General features: G+C 41.4%; 1 protein-coding gene across 1 annotated transcript; it reads right to left on the bottom strand.

Annotated features, from left to right (window-relative positions):
- Positions 1–216: 216 nt before the first annotated feature.
- LOC128259882 (45 kDa calcium-binding protein) lies at positions 217–22,386 on the bottom strand. Its single transcript, XM_052992500.1, has 4 exons — positions 22,145–22,386; positions 11,754–13,002; positions 685–1,369; positions 217–555 (listed from the first exon to the last, which is right to left on the bottom strand). The coding sequence occupies exons 2-4, from the start codon at positions 12,278–12,280 to the stop codon at positions 481–483; spliced, it is 1,287 nt and encodes a 428-aa protein (XP_052848460.1). The 5' UTR covers positions 12,281–13,002; positions 22,145–22,386; the 3' UTR covers positions 217–480.
- Positions 22,387–22,487: the final 101 nt, after the last annotated feature.

Here is a 22,487-nt window from a genome sequence, read left to right as displayed (position 1 = left end):
TACGAAACAAACAAATTGAACACGGACTTGTCCTTAATGTGGAGTGATTTGTCAGCTCAGACGCAAGATGTCCTTAAGGAGATTTCGAAGGCGGCTTAAATTTAATTTCATACTTTGTTAAAAGGGCACCTCATTTGTAACCAGATATAAGAAAGCCGAGATGAGAAGCTAAATTAATGCGTAGGTGTACGGATTTAATCCCAGGAAAACGCACACTTCAAGTTCCATACAATTACGTATATTTATTTGGAGTATTTGTGTCAAATGTGGTTTGCTTTGCATTCTTAACAGTTAATTATTGAAAAATCACACAGGAAATGATTTTCTTTTTTAATGCTTTACATTTGATCATGGCGGCATGAAAAGTATTAACAAAAACACGCTTTGCTGCTAGATTAGCTATTTTAGGTGCAGAAACTTACAAATTAATATCACTATAAATGCTCAAAGGGGTTGGGGTAGTGATGGTGAAGAAAAAAATTAGAATTCTGTGTGAAAACTGTTTGCCGTGTCGATCATCTTGGATTGCAGAAATATCTCAGCATGGTCAGTCATCTGTGGGCATACAAATTATATTAGTAAAAAAAATTTAAGAAATATATAAAATATATAAATATAAAAAATTTATTAAAATCTTTGAAATTTTGTATAGTTTCACATATAGTTATAGCTTAAGGACCTCACCTCCTTAAGCGTCAGAAGTTCGTCCTTGTTCTCGTCGCACAGGCTGAACAAAGTGGCTGCCTCTTGGAGAGCATACCTTGGGGTCTTGGGATTCACATAGTTCAGGAGCTCCCCCCGATCCGCCTTGCCATCGTGGTTCTTGTCGATTATCCGCTTGAACTCCTCACGTCGCTCCACGAGAGTTTTGGATATTAACGACTTGCGCATCAGATCGTCGTCATCGTCGACATTGAGATCGGAAAACTCCTCCAACGTGAGCTGATCATCACCATCCTGATCGAACTGGCGGAGTAGATCATCCACCAGCTCCAAAAGGTTGGACACACTGGACTCTGGATGACGGAAACTCAAATACTCATCGATGGTGAGCGTGAACAGATCGGTTCGAGCTGCCTCCGACCAACGGGCCTTGTCCCTCATCATGTCCTCCCTGGCCCGTCGATTCAGTGCCGTGTGGCGGATCTCGTCGTGCTCATCGATGTCCGCCTCCGTCATGCCGTGCTCCCTCAGGAAGAACCGGTGGTACTCATCCCAGGTGATCAGCCCGTCGGCGGGTCCGATGTCCACGCGTCGGAATTCGCGGGCATTGTTCATGATTGCCTCATCAATGTGCTCTACGATTCGGCGGTTGATGTACTGGCCCATCTCCTGAATGGACAGAATGCCATCGCGACTGCGATCGGCCCTGAAATGGTAGGATTAATTAATAATAAATAATTTTCCCTAACAATAAATCATTGGGTAATCATTGAAAGTGCTTTAAAGACCCTTGAAAATGTCTCTGAATTGAGTAAATAACCGAAAACATTTGCTGAATAATTCCGAATGTAACTAAGTTACGGCAGCCCAATCAAATGTACATTATAAATTAACAGCAACGGACTGGCCCCCTTGGCAGTTGGCACAAATTCCCTCTTGCATACTTGTCTCGTCCTCCTCCGTGCCGCACATCTTACCCGAATCTCCAGCCATCTACATCTGCCTCACCACAGAGAAGTGGTGCCACCAAATGCTGCATATGACAGCTGTCTGATGATTTCTCAAACCCGCAGGCTCCTTTTGCACTTGAAAAATTGTCTATATAGATAAAACAATTTATTTTTTACCATATAAGTTATAAGTTAATATATATGATTTATAATTAAAACAATTTTTGTTCCTGCCATTTAACACAATTGTTTCAAATACTATTTGGACATATTTGAATACAAGAAGTTGAGGCTGGAATAATATTTTTTTATTTAATTAAAAGTGCTTTCCAGATTTCAGTAGTTTGTTGCATTGAAAATTGTGACTAGCGTATTAATATATAAGTTTTAAGTTATTAAAAAATTAATTATGTATAAATGTTAAAAAACAAACTTGTAGCTTATAAACATACTTTACTAGTGTCAAAGCTTTTATAACCTCTAAGTTGATCTTATTTCATATAATAAATTCCAGTTCAATAATAAAAATGATAACTAATGTTTCTAATTTACTTGAATATAAAAGAATATTTTTCTGAGTGCCCACATTCCCCTGGCAATGAAGTGCGAATGCCCAAAACAGGTGTCAGATATTAAAGCTGCTTTTTGGGGACTTCGGACGTGAATGGGGGCCGATGGAGATGTGGGAGTGACAGGGCGAGGACGACAAACCACTGGAATAATCAGCGGATGGCAGAGGAGCAGGCCCCTATTGTTTGTGCCTGCAATTGTGTTTGTTTGTACAACGTACATACACACACATATCTATGTATAATGCTATACGGGTATGTGGGGACACGGCGGAAACGGAAGTGGCAGTAGCAGCGGAAGAAGAAGAAGCTGAAGCCGGGGCAATGCTTTCATTAGCATATAGTTGATAAATAAATAAAGTTGCAACTAAAACGGTTTCAAGTTGCCTCTTCGTTTGGCGAGGAGCAACTTTGCTTTCGGTCACGTCCTGCTTTAGCTCTCCAGTTTGGCTGAAATGTATATGGGAAACGTTTGCGGTCGTACTCCAAGTATTTTTTTTTTTTTGCAAAATAGGATCAAAGAGATGAAGCGGGGGAAGCCGGTTAAGTCCTCGAATATAAAAACAAAGTTTTCAAGCTTTGCGTTTCTTGCTTTGGCATCTTGTACGTGCAAGAAATTGACTCTTAAGAAAATGTGGAGTAGCAACCGCTTTTCCATTCGTACATTCCAGCCATTGAGGCTTTGAAAACGAACCGAAAAGGGGAAGTACACAGTTCAAAAAGCCGTTTGCAACGGCAGCGGGTTGAGGATTTGTTAGAAAGCGTAAAGTGCATTTTGCATAAGCCTGCGGTTCCACTGAAGTTGGCCAATTGCTACTGACACCGCCGTGATTCCTGCAGCTCGTTTTTGGGGTGCTCTGTCTAAGGATTTGGCCGACAGGAAGGTGGTGTATAAAACTATTATATGATTGCATATACACCAGTCATTCTCCCTATTCCCTCTCCCTCTCTCTCTGATTTGCTGTCTCGCTTGCGGGCCTTTTGAGGTCCGATGGCAGAAGTGAAACTAAACTGTTGGAAATTTAATGGGATTACTCCAAACTTGATGCCGACTGTTTAGTCTAGGCCTGTTGACTTTGAACTGTAAGCTTTAATTCTTTGGGGCGTTCGGTAAAATAACTTTGCATTTTTTAACAAAATATCTGTGAACTAAAAATATTTTAAGTTTAAAGTCCTAACCAAAGAAAAGGCGTATACCGGCTTAGCAAATTTCTTGTTTATTTTATGGCATTTGTTTTGGATTGTACTTTTTAAATTGACACTTGAATTTAAGTAATAAACTGAGCTAAAAATATTCCTTTTAATAATACTAGTTTTATGTCCTTGAAACTTTCGAAAGTAATTCATAAGTAATAATCTTAAAAAGTAAATAACAGCAGTCACTCTATTTTTGATGGCTTACAAACTTTCGCCACGACTGTTATTATACGTGTAAAATAGTTGTTTTATTTTATTGATCTTAGCGTTTACATTATTTTATATTATACGACAAAATTTCGTTGTCGTAAAAAAATTTTATGTGTATGGAACTGAAAAACCCAGTTTTTTTTATTGTGAACCCATTTACGGTAGTCTATTTATTGAATAAAATAGTATTAAAAAGTTTAAACCTCATTAGTGGAAGTAAAATAAGTATTTTCTGCAAGTCAGTATAAATTGTAAGGTGTTAACTTTTCAAAAAAAAAAAAACATAAATCACATTACCGCACTACACACTTTTTGTTTTTTTTTTTTTTTTTTTTTTTTTATTATTATTGTCGCCGGAATCGTTCAGGGCCATCTGAACATAACCGGTCGTTTAGAGGATGGGGTATATATGGTACATATGGGATATGAACCTAGACTATATACAATTATTTACAAATATTTACAAATTGTTAACAAGGATTACAAAATTATTGTACAACACGGGAAGACAGATCGCTGGGGTGGAATCTCTTTAATCTTCTTAGAGATTGTGGGTCGGTCAGTCTGCTAGCCAGTGGGTTTGGATGGGTTCTTAGCCTGTCCGAATACCGTTGGCTGTGTTGGTTGAGGAGGTCGCCCACAGGAACAAGTCGCAGATCGTTTAGGATGGCCTGGTTTGTTACGTACCACGGAAGCCCGGATGCCCGTCGAGCAGCACGTGCCTGCACTATCCTCAGCTTGTTTAGCTGGTGCTTGGATGCGGTGCCCCATATTTGGATCGCATATGTCCAGGTTGGCGTAAGGATTGCTTTGAGCAGCAGGACCTTCGTTGAGAGATGGAGGCTTTTGGAACTCAGGAGCCAATCGAGCTTCTGGAGCTTGCGTACGCACTTGGCTCGGATTGCCGTTATGTGGGTGTTCCAAATGAGACGGTGATCCAGGTGTACACCCAAGTAGCAGTGTGAAGTGGTGTTTTTGATGGTGTCACCATTAAAAGTATGGAAGATGTCCATGACAAGCCTAAGAGTAAAGGTGACGCATGCCGACTTGCTGCAGTTTATGGCTATATTCCATTGCTTGGTCCAGCGCTCCATCGCACGCAGCCAGTCTTGCACTGCAGCCGAAGCTATCAGTTGGGACGTGTGGGACGCAAGCAGGGCCGTGTCGTCAGCGTAAGTAGCCAGAAGCATACGAGCGTTTGAGGTGGATGACGGAACTGGCATGTCACTTGTGTACATGGTGTATAGGAACGGACCAAGTACACTTCCTTGGGGCACTCCTGCATGTATGTATGCCAAACTGGATCGTGCTTCCCTTACCGCTACTTCGAAGGTTCTATCGGCAATAAATGACTTCAGGATGGCGAAGTAGGGTGCAGGAAGAAGTTCCTTGATTTTATAAAGGAGGCCCTCGTGCCACACCTTGTCAAAGGCTTGTTTGACGTCTAGGAAGACGCCTATAGTGTGCAGCTTGTGCTCGAGTCCGTGGGTGATGTGGTTGACCAGGCGATGGACTTGTTCTGGGCAGCCGTGGGATTTCCTGAAGCCGAACTGGTGTTGAGGTATGTGGCCTTCTACTTGTGGCAGTTCCAAAAGTCTACTGAGTAGAATCCGCTCGAACACTTTCGATAAAGTGGATAGCAGACTGATTGGGCGGTAGGAATCGATTTTCGTCAGTGGCTTGCTTGGCTTCGGGATCATGATGATCCTTGCCTTCTTCCACTGCCTTGGAAAGTGTCCCAGGCATAACATGGCGTTGTAAATTTTTACCAGCGCTAGCACTCCTTTGAGTGGAAGAGCCTTTGCCGCTCGATTGTCGATTCCATCGAGTCCAGGAGACTTTTTTAAATTGAGTGCCTTTAATTGCAGCGTGACTTCCTGCGGCGTGGTGTGCCTAATGGGGCGCGCTGGCTGGATGGGATCACTTAGGAAGTTTGCAACTTCATCGCGGTGCGAAGCGTCTGGAAGTTGGAGAGGAGTGAAGGTAGCAGACAGATGTTCAGCAAAAGCGTTTGCTTTGTCTGAGTCCTTCTGCAGCCAGTGGCCACTGTGGCTCTGTATTGGGGATTGGACAAGCGGCTGTCTTTTGATTCCTCTCGTGAGCTTCCATATCGAAAAATCACTGCAATTGTCTGGACCAGCTCCCTCCAGCAGGGTGTCGATGTTCTTTTGGCGAGTTTTTGCTAGCAGCCTGTGCAGTCTGTTGCTAACGCTTGATAGTAGCTGCTTGGTATCGGGATCGCCTGACACAATAAATTGCCTTCTTAGGTGCCTTTTTTGATCCAGCAGTGCCCTTGCCTCCGGTGTTAGTAAGGGCGCCCTCCGAGTATGTGGGTGACCAGATTGGCGCTGAGGTGGCGTAGCTCTCCGGGCGGCTTCAGTAATTGTGGAAGTGAAGCTATCAACGTATGCATCTAGATCGCTGCAGGTTGTTATTGGTGTGTTGAGCACAGTGTGAGCATCGATGAAGGACCTAAAGGTGGCAATGTTTGCATGGGCCGGCAGCATTTTGGGGACTCCTTTAAAGAATTGAGCTTCTTCATTTATCAGGAAAAGCAATGGGAGGTGGTCAGAAGAAAGCTCGGTGAGTACTCTAACGGAGACCTGCTGTTGTCTGAAGCCTTTTGAGATGCCAAAGTCAATGGCACTGGGGGTGGCGTTTGCACGATAGGGGTAGTAGGTGGCTTCTCCAGTTGCAACAATATCGACATTGACATTGGCCAGAACAGAGCTGAGGGTCCGGCCTCTGGCACAGATTCTGTTGTTGCCCCACCATCTGTGTTTGGCATTCCAATCACCTGCAGCAAGGAACTTATCTCCGAGGCTGGAGAGGAGCGCCATGAAGTCTGCTTCTGTCCACCTGACAGCAGGAGGGCAGTATACCGAAGCAACGTTAAACCTCCCTCTTCTTGAGGAAATCTCAATGGAGACGGCTTGAATGTGCTCTTCCGAAAGAGTGGAAGAGAGTTGATGGGATATGCACGACTTGACGAGGATCGCTGCGCCCCCATGTCTCTGGTCGTCCGGATGATCGGCTTTGTGAAAAGTAAAGCCGGGGACCCTGAAGGTGGACCGCGAGCAGAGGCGGGCTTCTGACAACAAGAGGATGTCAATTTCGTGTAGCTCTATGAAAGCAATGACCTCGTTAACTTTCGAACTTAGCCCATTGGGGTTCCAGCAGGCTATTTTAAGCACACCCATTGTGGAGAGTAGAGGAGGAAGGACGCGTCTGCAGGAGTGCTTGCATTAGTGTCTCTACCAGAGACATCATCCTGTCGAGCCTCATAAAAAGCTGTTCCAGTTTGGCATCCATAGCGGCATTGGCGGTGGAAAGAGTTGGAGGGGGAGTAATTTCCATCTCTTTGCGAGGGTTGCTGCGTTGTGCGATGGGTAGGTTCCTTTTGGCTACACTAGCAAATGATTCCTTACCAACGTTGGGTGAGAGATGGGTTGGAGGAATCGTGTTCGATTCTGAGGCTGCTGTGATCTTCGATTGGTGACTTTGCTTAAATGCGACTTGCAGATATTTACGACATCCTCTGAAGTTTGCCGCGTGAGAGTTTCCGCAGTGAATGCAGCACCTAGGGTCGTCTTTTCCAAGCTTACACTCTGGGGTAGGGTGGTTTTCTCCGCATTCCCTGCAGATGTAATGCCGTGTGCAGTATGCTTTTGTATGCCCGTATTCCTGACATCTTTGGCATTGTACAGGACCGGCTTGCTTGCGTGGCTTCTCCCATGTCACTATGTGTCTACAAACAGCAGTGATGTTTTTAAGAAGCTTGTTGTTGTCAGCCTTTTTAAAGTCCACAAACCTCATGTTAAGTGGAAGCTGAGTTGCCTTGTTACGAGGGGTATAGATGCGCAAAACGCAGTGACCCTCTTCCTGCAGGCACTCAATGATATCCTCCGATGGGACGTCATGATGAATGTTTCTCATTACCATGCGAAAGGGTCTGTCTTCAGGCAGCTGGTGGTGGTGGAAAACAAGTCCTTTTTCGCGGAAGTGTTTGGCCACGAGCCTGTAGGCGTCGGAGGAGTTGCACTGAACGGCGCATTCACCTGAGTTCAGCGCTTTAATGGAGTAGGCGTCTCCTATAAGAGCATCCAGCTGACTGCGGAAAGCAGAGAAGTTGACTACACCGGGAACCATAATCCTTGGGACCTTGGGTGATCGAGCGGCTTGTGGTGCGGCTGTTTGGACTTGTCCTGAGCTGTTGGATTTTGCTGACTGTAAAGTTGCGTCACACTTCTTTGCGGCGCGGTTTAACGCGGCTTGCGAAGAGGTAGGCTCGATGTCCATTTCTTCCTCATCGCTTAGGGTTATGAAGCGGTTTCCGGAGTTGGCAGTAGAGCTTGTCTTCTTATGGCTGACCTTGGGAGAAAGAGCGGTGCCTGCTCTCTTCTTTGCTGCTCCTTTGTTAGGTTTTGAGGTGACTTGCTGCCACTCTGGGGTGGAGTTGCCTGATGGTGTGTGGGTAGGAGCAGGATCTTGCCCCGTGCTGGATGCAGCGCAACACAAACTGCCATTCGAGCTTGTTGAGAACGTCAATGAAGATGAGATCGAGGATGTTACGGTACAGGTTGTGGTGCAGCTTGTGGGAGCCCATCTGGTTGTACTGCCGGCTTTTAAGCCGTCCATTATATTTTCTCGTAATATAGCCCGTAGTTCGGCAGGAGTTGCTCCAGCAGTCTTCCTCATCGATTTCAGATCGATGGGTTGTTGTTGAAGAGGGGGGTCCATTTTTAGTAATTAGCAAAAACTTTACCAAATAAAGTTGAGTAATTAATAAAGTGCAAGATAGATGCTAAGCCAAGGTATGTCACTGTTGATTGGCTCAGATATAAACCTGTTGAAAGCTTAAAGCTTGAACAGCTGATCGCCTCGTTGAGATCAGTGGACCACCAGCATTTGCCGGGGCCCAATGTTTGTGAAAAAAAAAACTGTGGAATCACCTATAGCTGATTCACTTTTTGATTGCTTACGTGAAGATAGGTAGGACAACTATAGTCCTACAGTGAGATAGCTTCCCGAAAGCCTTGGGATTTGTATTTAAATACACTTGATGAATGCACAAAAAAAACACGTCTTACGCTTGCAAAAGCTCGACTTCGACACACACTTTTTGAAGCGCACTAACACAAAAGAAAACTCGGGGCGAAAAAAGTTTTCCGCGTGTTGCGCCCAAACTTTTGTCCAAAGTTTATTGCATACTTTGGTGCGCTCGGAACGAGAGAGACAACGATGGGAAAAGGAAGTGTGCAATTTTAGCACAACGCCCAATCAATGAGGGGGGCGTGGGGCGAGGCATGGGCGTGGCAAACTGCGGGTGCCGCATGCAGGCCTAATTGGATGCAAAAGTCAGACAGGACACGGGCACGAAACAGAGGACCGGGACATTAGCCCGCCTCACTGGTCGATTCGGTCATGCATGGGGAATGAGATTGGAACTGCAAAACTACCAACTGTCGATGGCATGTGGCATGTGACTGCCCAAAGGGAAAGGATCGGCAGATAGCGCTACGCTCGACAATTAAAATTTATAACAATGTCCCTTTCAACGGCCCGATGAGGCGACAGTTACAGATAAAATTTAATTGCTTCTAAAAATGAACAGGACACGGGACACGCAGGAAAGGACGAACCAGCGCTGAATCTCACGCCCACTGTCAACCGCATTATTAAAATGAAATTTACATACGGAAACGAGGGGGGTGCGGTCACGGGGTCGAAAGGTCATAGGGGCTGGGCCTTCCGCAAAATGCTGGCTATTAATTTCAGACAGCAACGCAATTATCACAACATTTTCTGGTCAGTTTAATTGCAGTTTAATGCGAAGGCGACAAGTGGAAATCTCCACATAACTCACATTACCCCCGAGGGGCCTTAAAGATCCAAACATTCGACAAACAATACACAATGAACACTGAACACTGAAAGCCCCTGTTGCGCTTTAATTGCTGTTTGCAAGAATTTAAATTTGATTCAAGCTCGATTGTCCGAAAATCGTTCGTTATCCAAAACATCTGCTGCTATTTTAGCCTGGCTTAAATAAATTGAAAATATGCGGCGCAACATTTGCTATGCAAATAATTTTAGTTTCGTCTGAGTGAAAATTCGAATAAATTCCTGCTCCCTCGGGTGTCGATGGTTTTAAATGTTTTCCTTCATCAAATATTAATAAAAGCTGTGCAAATATGTGCGGCTATATACAAATGCAGCTATTTATCTGTGAGCAAATACCAACTCGTACTGGTGCGAGCAGTAACTGCGTTTATCCCCGGATTCCTGGCCGCCTGGCAAAGTGAAATACCCTGGAGGTTCCCACTGACCAACTGCCTCACGGAGTTTGAAAAACTTTGGTGTCGGGTCCTCTGACTCGTATTTGCTTTAAGCCCTCCCGTGTTTATATTTAATGAAAACCACTATACACAGCCACTGCTTTGCTGATGGACAGATTTCTAATGGCTGCCTTTGGGGGTTTTAACTGGTTATCATAAGTGCCGAAGGTCGTTAGAGGATGAGCTGAAAGGCGGAGCATTTCCCATGGCCTTAAGCCAAACAGAAATGCGATGAGGCGAAAACGTCGGAGCACATAAGAGCCTAGCCTGAAGGCTGAATTGAATGTCGAGCTTTAAAAATATCAGCAATGTGGAAGGATGATGAGTGGTCTTATTGTCATTTAGAATGACGTTCAACACAACCAGGCAATTATGTGTTGTCACATGGTCGGCTGTATAAATGGAAGGATAAGTGTAGGATAGACGTTTCACAAATAGTTTAAGCCATTAAATATATTAAATAATTTAAAGACAATTCAATTAATATAAATTGCTATACCTAAGAATGATATTTAATTGACCCATTCAGAGTGTGCGAATTTCTCTATTTCACAATCAATATCCCATAAAATGTACCTTTCGCTTTCCTGCAAACTTAATTGAAAGAACATATATTCTCATTTGTAGCAAAGGTAAACAGGATATCTCGGTTGGCATTTATAATCAGACATCAGCAAATCGAAAAATCCGAACAGCAGGGATATGCCTTTCTGCTTTATTATTTATTGAATTGAAATGAGTATTTCCAAAAAGACGTTCAAAGTTTATCAACCGCAACTTTGACTGCTTTTACTGGCCTTAAAGGAGGCCAAAAGTTTTGGGTCGAGCAAAGGAGGAAGTCGAATAAATATGAAATTGCAGTGACAGTTTGTTTTCTCTCTGCTATTCGGCCCAAATTTACTTTCTTTCAAATTCTTTTCAACACCTCAAGTTTTATTTTCATGTTGCCATTTTTGTTTTTGGTTGAGAAATTCCTGGCATTCTGACTGCTTGATTACCCCCAAAAACCCCAGAGCATCAAATTGCAATTTAAGCCAGGACCAGGTCCATGACTGGAAACTTTTCAGTTTCCGTCTGACCACCTCTTGCCCCAACACTTGCAAGCATCAACTAATCTATTACGACCTCTAGTGAAGTCAAGTAATTGGCCAATTGCCTAATCGCTTGGGCAAGAGCTGAGAACGTTTTATATACCTTGTTTAAACAATTAGGGTAATAGTGCAAGTCAGGAGGTTGGAAATCGGAAGGGCTTCCGGCTTACCAATTACGAAATGGCAGGAGACTGGAAAGGGTTATTTAAATTATGTATTTATTGGGGAAAATATATAAGTCCTGATAAATACTGCCGATTCCCTGGAGTTGGTAAACCTTTCTCACATTCCTGTTGCCTCACTTTAATTTAATATTTCCTGCTTTGAGCAACCAAACGTTCAGATCAATGTTTATTATTTTGGCATTGCGGAAAGCTTGTAATTCTATTACACTGATTGCTCGAAACAAATGAAAAGCATAGCAGTCAACAAATCTCAGTCCAAGTTCGTGTCCGTGTCCGTGTCCTTATTGATCCAATCCGACCCACCTAACCTTGTGCCCTTGCCTGCGACAAAACAACATTCATCAATTCCAGCTGCTGTTGCTATTGCCACTAATTTTTACAATTTGTCCTACACAGAGAGTTATGGAGGGCACTGAAAGGGGCGATAAAAGCCGCAGGCAACAACGTTGTGCGCAACAATAAAGAAGCCACCGAACTAGTGCCAAATTATCAACCGAACAAACCGAGGCCCAGACCCAAGGCCATAACTCAGGCGCCCGGCAAAACTTACCGTTTGAAAGCTTTTGCCAGTATTTGCTTCTCATTCACATTGCTGGCCGCTAAAATAACTGTTTCTGGCTGGTTAGGGGATTTGCTGGCATTGCTGCCAGCCGCACTTTGCACTTTTTGTGGGTGGGCTGGATGTGGATGTGGCTGTAAATGGGGAGACTCCTTCCCCATATCCAAATTGTTTGCCACAGGCTGAGACCTCAGCTTTTCCTGGTGTTTTTGTTGCTGCTCCAGTTCCGGCAGCGAATTCTGCCTGCGTTGGGCGCTATTATGCCCCACGTTGGGCGCCATTTTTGCCTCTGGTTGCGTGCTACTGCTACTGCTGCTGCTAATGCTGCTGCTACTACTGCTACTGCTGCTGCTGCTGCTGCTGCTGCTGCTGCTGGCCTGCTCCTTCAGCTGCTGCTGCAGCTTGTGGCTGGTGCTGTGCAGGATCAAGCCAATGAAGAACATATAAAACAAAATTGCGCACAATGTCGAGCAGCGGAGCCAGCGGAAGCTTTTGCTCAGCTTGTTAACGAAAGTCATTTTGTTGCCGCCGCCGCTCTCGTCCTCCTTTTCGCTTTCGCTATCGTTGTTGTTGTCGCTGCCACCACTGGACAATAGACGGCAGTGGGGTGGCAGTGCCAGTGCCAATGGCTGATGGCGTTGATGGTGATGGTAATGGCGACCGGGTGGCGGTGGCGGTGGCGGTGGCGCTGATGGTACCAGCTCTAGATTCTGGTACACCGACTCCTCCTCCTCCTCCTCCTCCTCGGTCCACTCGGCGGCTTCCGGATCCTGCTCCAACTTGGACCGCAGCTTTCAGGACTCGTTGCGTGTAATTTGCAGTAATTTCTCCACCCACTTTCTTTGCCTTTTTCAAGCTACTGGCCAACTTCTCCTGTTGCTGGTATGGTGTTGTTGTAATTGTACATTAATTGACTTTTATGTTGCAACCAGCGACAGGCAGCCAACGATGTGGGCCCGCAACGGTTGATGGTCCTGCGTCTGCTCCTGCTCCTGCTCCTCGTCCAATTTGTATCACTATGGCCACGCCCAGCTGCCGCCCCCTTTTTTTTATATGTAGTTAGCACGGGGCGTCAGAGTAAGAATTTCTAATACCAATTTGATGTGTTATTGCCTTTCGCACGATTCCCATTTCCTTTCATTCCGGGGGCTCCATCTTGTCTGCATTTTACACCAATTTTACATGATTGTTAGGGGCGCCATTTCCATTATGTGCGCTGATAATGCTGATGGCGATGGGGCTGTGAAGTAAAAGTGAAGAAGAGGAAATGGATTTAGCATGAGCAAAGTTAAGGAAATCGTTTCTCATTGCGAATTCGGGTCAATGGTTCTCGAAATTTATTGTGACAAAGTCAGAGAGCATTGAATGCAATCGCATTTAAAGTTTTATCAAATTCTAAATAGTTAAACAGACTTATATTTCATCTTAAAACGCTGTATGGTTTTGTTATGCAGTACTTTAAAAACTAAATCAATTATAACTTTAACTAAAGAAAATTTTCTAAACAATTTAAAGTTAAGGCTAAGTTTTCAGCTTAGCTTTTACAACTTTTAACATTTTATTAGCAGACAGGCATGAAGCCAAGTTTTGAATCTAAGCTAAATGCGAATATTTTCCACTTTTTAGTGATCCCACTTTAGTCAAGAATTTATAATTTCCAGTCAAGAACTTCTTCCTTCTTTCAGCCAACGCATTTATCTTCCAAAGTTATTAATTAGCCATTGAAAAATCTTTTTACTCACTCAAAGGAACCAGGAATGGGGGTTGCGCCATTAAGCCGCCAACGAGCGAATTAGAAAGTCCCATAAATTTCGCTTCGTTCTCATTATTGAAGTAGAGGGATTTCTGAACAGGGAGGGGTACAGGGCTTAGCCATAAAATGGGGCCAGCCTAATGACTTACATAATAGAAAGTACTAAAACAGAAGTCGTAAATGAGATCAGATGAGATGAGAGTTCAGATAAGATGAGTTCGAGGCAGCATAGGCCATGATACGGGTAGTTAATTTTAAAAGCACAGACATAAAGTTTTCCATGTTGCCCCTCATTACAGTGGCTATATAAACAGATTTGAATGGTTCGAGCAGTAATCTGAACTCGTGACAGATTAAATGAACTCCAGCTGAAAGGTGTAACTAAGAATAAGGGTCAGATACCTATGTTTAAGATTAAAATATATATATATTTTTGCCAAGCGTAAATCATTTATTATTCTTATTATTACGCAGCGTTCTTGCTTTACTTTACAATTTGATATTTACGCAGACCTATCCATCTTTTATAAAAAAAAACACCCACTGAACTGTAATCCATTGAAATCGGAACTGATTGTCAACATTTGCCTACCGATTTTCCGTTGTAAGAGTAATTTAATCAGATATTTATGCCATATGCCATATGCCATATCCCAATCACCAACTGCTCACTTGTTCACAGAGAACAGAATTCACACTCGTCGATTCTTCACTCATATTCAATTCGATTTGACTTACTGACTCAATTTGTGTTTCTGAATATGCTGCACATGTGTTCATGGTCCGTATATTGGTTTGAATTTTATTATCTCACTTGTTTTTGTTGTTGGTCTTTTTGTTGTTGTTGGTCCTGGGAAGTTGGTCTGTTGCCACACTTTTTAACGCTATTGTCTCGCGTCGTTTACTTTTGCTTTCGTTTCGATGGGTGCGCTTGTCTTTGGCCCAATCTTGTTGCTGTCTTTTATTGGCCAACAGAAAACCAGTTGAGCGTCTTTTAAAACCCACTCTACACTTAAAAAAAAAATATTTTTTATATCAGCGCTTGTTTAAGAAATGTACCTCAAAAAGTTCCTATAACTGCTAGCTACATAGTTCTTGCAAGCATTTTTTAAGTTTGTTTTATATTTAAAGTTTGCAACCTAAAGCAGAACTGTTTATTTATTTCCCCTCTACTTTGTGAGTCTTTGGGATCTTATATTGAAGTGCGAATGTCAAAAATAAATCAATCATTGACATTCCCTTAAAAATCAAATTTAAATCATAACCTTTAGAAACTTTTAAAGCTTATAGGATGCCTAGGTACAAAACAATAATATAGCAACTTTATTTTACACATCAGAGAATCTTATAGTGTGGGGCAAGTATTTAAGAATAAATCAAACTGGCAATACCTTAAAAATCAGAGTTTTCATGTTCCCAAACATTTTAAAATTATAGTTTTTTTCTTACTCTTGCTTCCTTAAAATTCTTTAAAAAGTTAATAAACAAAAATATTTTATTCTCATTTAGGTTTAAGTGTAAATACACTGGCTTGCATTCATTAAAACACTCAGAAATTCGTAAGCGAGTCGCAGATGTTTCATTCATCGCTTCGCTTCTATTGTCTTGAGTTGGCCAGCTACATTTGGCCATTGCCATTCGTTGTTGCCACTTTTACTGTTTGTCCGTTTCATTTCTTTATATTCGCTTTCTGTTTTTTATTAACTGCTTCTCGTTGGCATTTGCTTGTGTTTCTCCCTTTAAGCTGCAACCTTGTTTTATGTCTCTGCCAACTTTTGTTGGTTATTAGCTTGTCCGCACTCCCAAACAGATGGCATAGGAGGAGTATGTGAGAGAGAGAGAGAGAGAGAGAGGGAGACATAAAAAAGAGCTGGCAAAAAAAGTTGGTAATAAATTTTTAATGAAATTTCTGTGCAACCTTAATGAAAATCGACCAGGGAAAGAGAAAAAGGCAGAGACAAATGGAAGAGCAACGGGCTAGGAAGATTTTTTAATCAAATTTACGTTCATATCGGGAAATCAAATCCAATTAGCAACTTTATAAGAACTTTCCACTTGCCTGCCCACTTTCCATTTTCCATTTCCCTTTTCCCCAACCAAGGAAGCAAAGTGGATCTGCTTCAGTTACTGCTCATTATAAGTGTCCCTCGCAATGAGATTGTTATAAGGATTCATGCTGAACGCCCCCACTTCAAGGCACCCCTTAATCCTACAGATAGTGTCAATTTCAATAAAAATCGATGATGTAGCAAAAAGTGCAGTGGCAAAAACGTGGAGAACGAAAGTGGAGAAATGGGAGTTAAAAAAAATGCGTTCAACTTTATTGCGAAACTATTGCCAGACAAGTGCCACAAAATGTTGCAGGGGAAGGAAGGTCTGCTTGAGAACTCAGCAATAAGCGCTGGATGGCTGCACAAGTTTAAGGATTTGATTTGGCCAAAGCTGCGCCGTCGAAATGGGAGCAAACTAAGGGGAACTCCCCGATTCCCCGACCATTACAAATCGATGATAACGATGACGATGATTAAATGTTTGCTCAGCCACTGATGGATATGTTCAGGATGAAGGATGGTGCGGGGCAGGATGGATGATTGGCCGGTTGCGATGGGAGATATCGAGCACAGTTGAGGCATAACACTTTGATGGGGAATGTTTGTTTGCGCCAAGAGAAATGCAGTTCGCAGCAGCACAAAGATAACTTAAATACTCTTAGTTCAAGAATGTTTGAGCGATGACGAAGGGAGGAGGCTAATCTGGGATGGAATCGACTGGGTGTGTAGTTAATTCTCTGAAAGGGCTCTTGCTGCACTTCAATCCTTAAGGAGCTCAAGTTGATTGTAAAAGGTTAATTAAATTTATACAACTACGAACTAGAACTATATAAAAGTTTTGAAAGTTTTGAAAGAAAACTTCAAAACTTAAATAAGAAACGATTGACAAATTATACTCGCTTATTTGCTTATTCGAATTCATATATACCAAAACCATAATGTCTTTTAAAAAAAAAAATATCTTGGGCAAAAGTGCAAATAATATATTACCCAAAATTAAACTAAGAACTGGAAATTGGAGCCTGCTTCTTTTTGAGATAAACATTCCATTAGCAAAATAGACATTATCTATTGCGCAAGCACAATTGAAAATTTATGAATTTTTCAATACTTTTCACTTTTAATTGAGAAACGACCAGCAAATTATAAATAACTCGCACTGTATATCTGCATATGAAACTAACTGTCTATTTAGCTCGTTTCTATTTATATTCCTAATTGAACAACAACAAAATCACTAAAAACTAGGCAGAACCCCGACGGGCAAAATGGCAGAAACCATGGAAACGGCAAAAACAAGACCACAAAATGGCAAAATTCCATAAAATATGCATAGGAAAATCCGTTTCCATTTTTTGCCCATAACAATTTTCGAGACTCTGACATTTCAATTAAAACTCGAAACGATTTGATGAGCACTGATGACGATGATAATAATGATGTTGATGTTGAAAAGGATTATAATAGACAAACACCCAAAGGAAAGGGGGCCACAGCTGATAGATTTAATTTAACTTTTTAATGAACTCGAGTTCAAGCAGCATGAGCTCATTGAGGCCAACATTTATTCCAATTAGCAAAAGAGGTTTTCCTGTTTTCGGATTAGGGATAATCCCCATGCTGGTCGTAATTTAAAGATCTCTCGAATTATTTTCCTTGCCATAAACGCCATTTAGGTTCGGCTTTGGTTGAATCTACTCATGTTGAATATATTTCTTTAGGTGTAATCCTTTTTTTTTTTGTTTTGTGGCCATAATCAACTCTTCTTCTGGCCAAAGTCAAAGCTGGCCTTGTGTGTGCCGGTTGCCAGTTGATGTGTGCGAAAACTGCACTCAATCAGTGCCAAGCAAACAACCTGCAACAGCCGGCCAACACCAACAACCAAATGGGAAGCGAGGGAAAAAGAGCAGGCAACAGACAAATAAGTTGATTTGTTTGTTGTTTGTAGAGAATGAAAATGCCGAAAAAGCGCACTGCCAATGCAAATACCCAGAAGAGAGATGAAAAGATGGGTAACGCGCATGGCCAAGACGAGTTTTAGATACTCTTCATCCATTTGAAAGTTATTTAATAATAATTATATTCAATTTTCCTTATTCTGAATATACACAAACTAAATTTTTAAACCATGACAGATAACATTTTGTATTTATAATATAACAATAAATTCCAAGTTAGTTGGAACTTCATTTTACACGTCTAGTATATACGCTTATATTATTTCATGCATTCGTCTGTATTAAGAATTAAGAATTATATATTATATTACAAGCATCCATATTTTTCCCCCTTCTATAAATGGTGTTACAAGGGAGATATTTTTGTAACGACTTCTTTTTAGTATTTTTGCATTCAAAAAGCGGCAATTAAAACCACGCTTGTTAATTTTGCAGGGCATATATGGCGTATACGCAACGAGGCCGCTGCAATGCAGGGAACTTTCAGTGACAAAGCAGCATGTGGCATCATCACCATCAGCACAGCAATTCCGCCGGACAGGAAGGCAAGTTGGGAGCTGGGGAATGAGCAATGCCTGACCCAGCAAAGTGCACAACAAAACTTGGGATGCACTTGAATGCAAAGGCCTCGACCCGAGCACAAAACAAAAAATTAGTGCACACGCACACAAAACATCCGACATTTGGGTCCGGGACATTGGCAGTCGTCGTCCTGGATGTCACAGTCCTCCACACATCTCCACACCCCGTCAGTCAGATGTCAGGTGGTGGATTCGCCACCGGTTCCCAGGCCATCCGCCGACCCGAAAGAAGTTCATCTCGCATTTTTGCACAATTTACACACCGGATTCCCAGTACCGACAAGGCATTCATATGTAAATAAGCTTTTATTAGGTGTTCTCTGGCTGGAGAGAGGATGAAAACGAGATTGGAGCTGAACTCAACCAATTTGGGGGAAATGCTGAATGGAAATTGAAGTCTGAACTGCATATTGATAGCTGTTTGGATTATTGAATTGATGTCCCTTTCTTTCGTTCGCTTTTCGTATCTATTCCCTAACCTTTTTTGCTTGGATTTGGAAACAAAGCTGTACGATTTTTTTTTCCAATTATGGTTATTTTAGCAAAGATTATATTGCTCTAGAGAATTCCATGGATATATCTTTACTAAATATATAAATAAACGTTGATCAACATTATTCTTTGCTTTTGGCACCCCAAATTTTTGACACTGATGGATGGCTTAAGTTCCAAAAAAAAAATGCCCAACTGCATAGCTTAGAAGATAAGTTTCCCTAGCACAACCAAATCAATCAACTCGGACACTTTGCGTGAATAGAAATGAATTCTGAAAACAGATTGCCTTACTTCTTAGATAATTACTGCAAAGTGGATTAGCTAAGCTAATCCAAGCAAACCACCAGATGTCCAGCTTACACCACAAACTAATGAGATTACCACCCAACCGTATTTGTTATTTTATTTTTGGCCCTGCCTACTTTTTTCCGAAGCTAACCTATGTTTAATTTCAATTTGATTAGGCTTAACCTGAATGTGTATCAGCAATACAAAAAAAGAAGTATACATGAAAAACACATTTTCCCTACAGTCCAAATTGTTACAACACGACGTATGCGTAATATGATTTTCATGTTTTCCCCCTCTCATCCTCTATGCTACATAATATTGATTGACACCAAATTCGTTTCTAATTATAATGTGTTTCGTTCTCGAACTGCTGGCTGACAGTTTGGCTTACATTGCTCGAAATTGGCACTAAAACGCGATTACCTTAACCGGTTACATTTTAGCACAGCTAAAAAAACTTTTCGGCAATTGCAACGTTTCTTTAAGTCAGAAAGAGGTGGGAATAGAGGGAGAGATAGAAAAGGATAGAGTTAGAAAAGTTGTTAAAGAAAGAGATAGGTAGTTAAAGAAAGAAAGAGACGGGTTACGATTGTCATTTTGCCAGTTTTTGTTGACGGCTGTATAAAAAGTGAAAGTGCACTTCAAGCCAACAGGCCACACATACAAATAAACTGCTTATGCATATACATATACAAAATGCCACATGTCAACACATATACATATACACGTGTTTGTAATTTCAACGGCAACTGTAGCTATAAGCCGACATTTAAGCGTAACAGACACTTGAGTCGAGCTAGAAATGTCAGGCCTGGAAAACGGTGGGTGACGGTGGGTGGGTGTCTGAGGGGTGTTATACCAGGGGACTCCCCCCGCATATGAATATACATACAACAGTCTGGGTGAGTGTGTGTGCACTGACGTTGGTGTTGAACCAACAATAAACCGTGGGGAAGTGCAACAAATGCATGAATAAACAACAACTCAATTTGAATAAGGCAATAGCAGCAACGTCACTTGTGGGCGGTGGGCGGAGAGAAGTGTGAAATGTAAACTGAAGCTCAGCTTTAAAGTCAACTAAGCTTTCAGTTGCTGCTTTACACTTTACACGTTTTTGAATTCCTTAAAACAAGTTGCAAACTCTTGCAAACAACACTTTCGCCTGTTGCTGCTCTTAAATTCTTAAACACTTTAAAGCTACAAAACGTGCACAAATAGCTTGAAATTGAGCTACTAAAACTTACTGAAATTTAATGAAAGTAGTTGGGTATTTATAATTGATTGGATTTTGTTGTAATAAATAAACACAATACCTACACATTAATTACAAACATTTTAAAAGTTTTGAATTGAATTATTGAACTTCCAGTTTCTCAAGCTGCTTAAAGCGCCACAAACTTTTTATACTAAAATTGATTGCTGATTACTTTTTAAAATAGATAACACCACAGATCAATAAATTAAGAACATACAATGTATTTCATGTATATTTTCATAATGCTGTGGTAAACCACACCTTGATTTAAGCTAGAAACAGCAGACAAAACGGATTAAATTTGTAGACAAAAAAGCTTCGAATATTTATTATTTATTGCTTTTTGCTATAAGCAGGTCAAATATTAATGCGAGTACATAAGATCAACATGCACTATGCCTTATTATTTTGTTATCATTTAATAATATTAACCCCAAAAACTTTTAATAATATTCAATTCTTAAACGCTTGTTTAAATAAAATTAAAAAACATAACAAATTTTAAAACTAGTTGCCATATTTAAAACTAGTTGACATTTGCCTTTGTAGATTAGGTTTTAACAAAAAACCATTAATTGTCTCCTTGAAAGATAAATCAACTTCGCTAAAAGAAAACTTGGCTTAAAATTGTATAACCTTTCTATTTTAATTAAATGTAAACATAACAATGCACATAATTAAACAAAAACGGGAAAATCTGTGCCTTTGCCAACTTTTTTAAGAAAAGTTTCAACTCAGGCCGAGTGTTTATGTAAACTGAAAAACGGAATTTGGCACCGCTGCAAAAACTGGTTGGCAACGCTTGGCTCGTCTTGCCTTTATTGCATACAACAATTGATTTTCGCTAGACGGCGGAAAGCGGGATGGCGAAAATGCAAATGAAAATGGCAAAGAGCAGGACGGATGTCGGCGAGGGCGACAAGGATGGAGCAACCAATATATGTAGTTTCAAACAAACTTCAAATTGGCGAACACAAAGGCAGCTCTCAGTCACACAGCAACACACACTAACACACACATTACATAGTCAGACAAGTGGGTGGGTGGTGGAGTGGGCGGTGGGCGGTGGGAGGCGCCACCTGCTGACTGGGCGACTGCAACAAAAATGACGAACGTGCTTTTGATAGACTTGTTGACGACAAGCTCCTGGCACTTGGCAGCTGTCAGCAGCAGACCAGAAATGGGCTGACGTTCTCACACACGCATGCACCGCAAAAAAAATAAATGGGTGCCCTAAAAATAGTTTTCAAAAAAATAATAGTGGCCATCAACCTACATAAAGGTGCAAATTGAATGTTGCAAATTTGAGGCTTAGCTCATATTGACTGCTATAAGACATTAGCCAGCCATTACGACTGAAAACAAAAATCTATATAAGTTTTTATTATATTTTCTCAAAATCAGGTTAACTCATTTGTGTTTTAAACCAATACGGAAAATAAAAATTTAAAAAAACTACAAAAGTTTTTCCACTTCATTTTTTGATATATTACATTTTAAAATAAGTGGGCTAACCTTTTAGCAAGTATTTTTTTTATTTCATTAAAAGAAAGAAAATACTTTATTAAAACTATAACTGTAAATATAACAAATCAGAATTCATTGCAATAATTCACTTAAATTTTCCTCCATGTATTCACGGATATTTTCGATGTCTGAACTTGTTTGTTAGCATACCAGTGTGTTTGTGGAAAGGTTGGGAAGTTGCGAATTTTGTAAGCAGTTTTATTGTCGAGAAAATTAATAAATAATGCCGAAAATCAATAGGATGACTCCTTGTGATGGCGATTTTTACGGCCGCCGCCACTCATTTAATACTGCATGCGTGTGCGGTTAAACATTTTTATTTTGTGGTCCAATCTTGGTAATTGCAATTACAATCCACTTTGGCCAGCCGCGCTTATGGTTACCAATTTGTTGTGTTATTACGTCCAGTTCATGGTTACTGCAGCAACAGCAACAGAATTTACTAAAAACTCTCCCCTATATTGCACTCACTTTTGCTTTCGGTTTGTTTTGCTGCCGTTTCTTGGCCCTGCTTTTCGCTTTCTGCTTTTTGCTTCTCTTTTAACTTGGTTTACGCGCGCGGTCCAAATCGAGATGACGACGTAAGTTTCGTAAACGTGTTTTTGTTATGGCCCAAATCACGGATGTCGCAAGTCTGGCTAACCGAACACGACCGATTCGCAGCAGCAGCAGCAACGAACTGGCTTTGTTTTGGCCAACTCGCCAAGCAGAGCCGAAGTGGCCCAAACCGAAGTGGCCAGCCAAGCCGTCAAGTTGTATGTTAATACTTTGCTTATTGTGCAAGCTAAAAAAAAACCTACTTTATTTACTCTAG

The sequence above is a fragment of the Drosophila gunungcola genome, chromosome 3R, assembly GCF_025200985.1.
Source record: "Drosophila gunungcola strain Sukarami chromosome 3R, Dgunungcola_SK_2, whole genome shotgun sequence".
Taxonomy (NCBI): Eukaryota; Metazoa; Arthropoda; class Insecta; order Diptera; family Drosophilidae; genus Drosophila; species Drosophila gunungcola.
The sequence above is the reverse complement of the archived record's forward strand: the minus strand, read 5'-3'. Positions and strand labels throughout refer to the sequence as shown.

Excerpts from the sequence above, each read along its gene's own strand:
- LOC128259882 (XM_052992500.1), bottom strand. The coding sequence starts at position 12,280 with ATGACTTTCGTTAACAAGCTGAGCAAAAGCTTCCGCTGGCTCCGCTGC. Across the intron at positions 1,370-11,753 it reads CTGGCAAAAGCTTTCAAACG|GGCCGATCGCAGTCGCGATG; the intron begins GTAAGTTTTGCC and ends CTACCATTTCAG. Across the intron at positions 556-684 it reads AACTTCTGACGCTTAAGGAG|ATGACTGACCATGCTGAGAT; the intron begins GTGAGGTCCTTA and ends GTATGCCCACAG.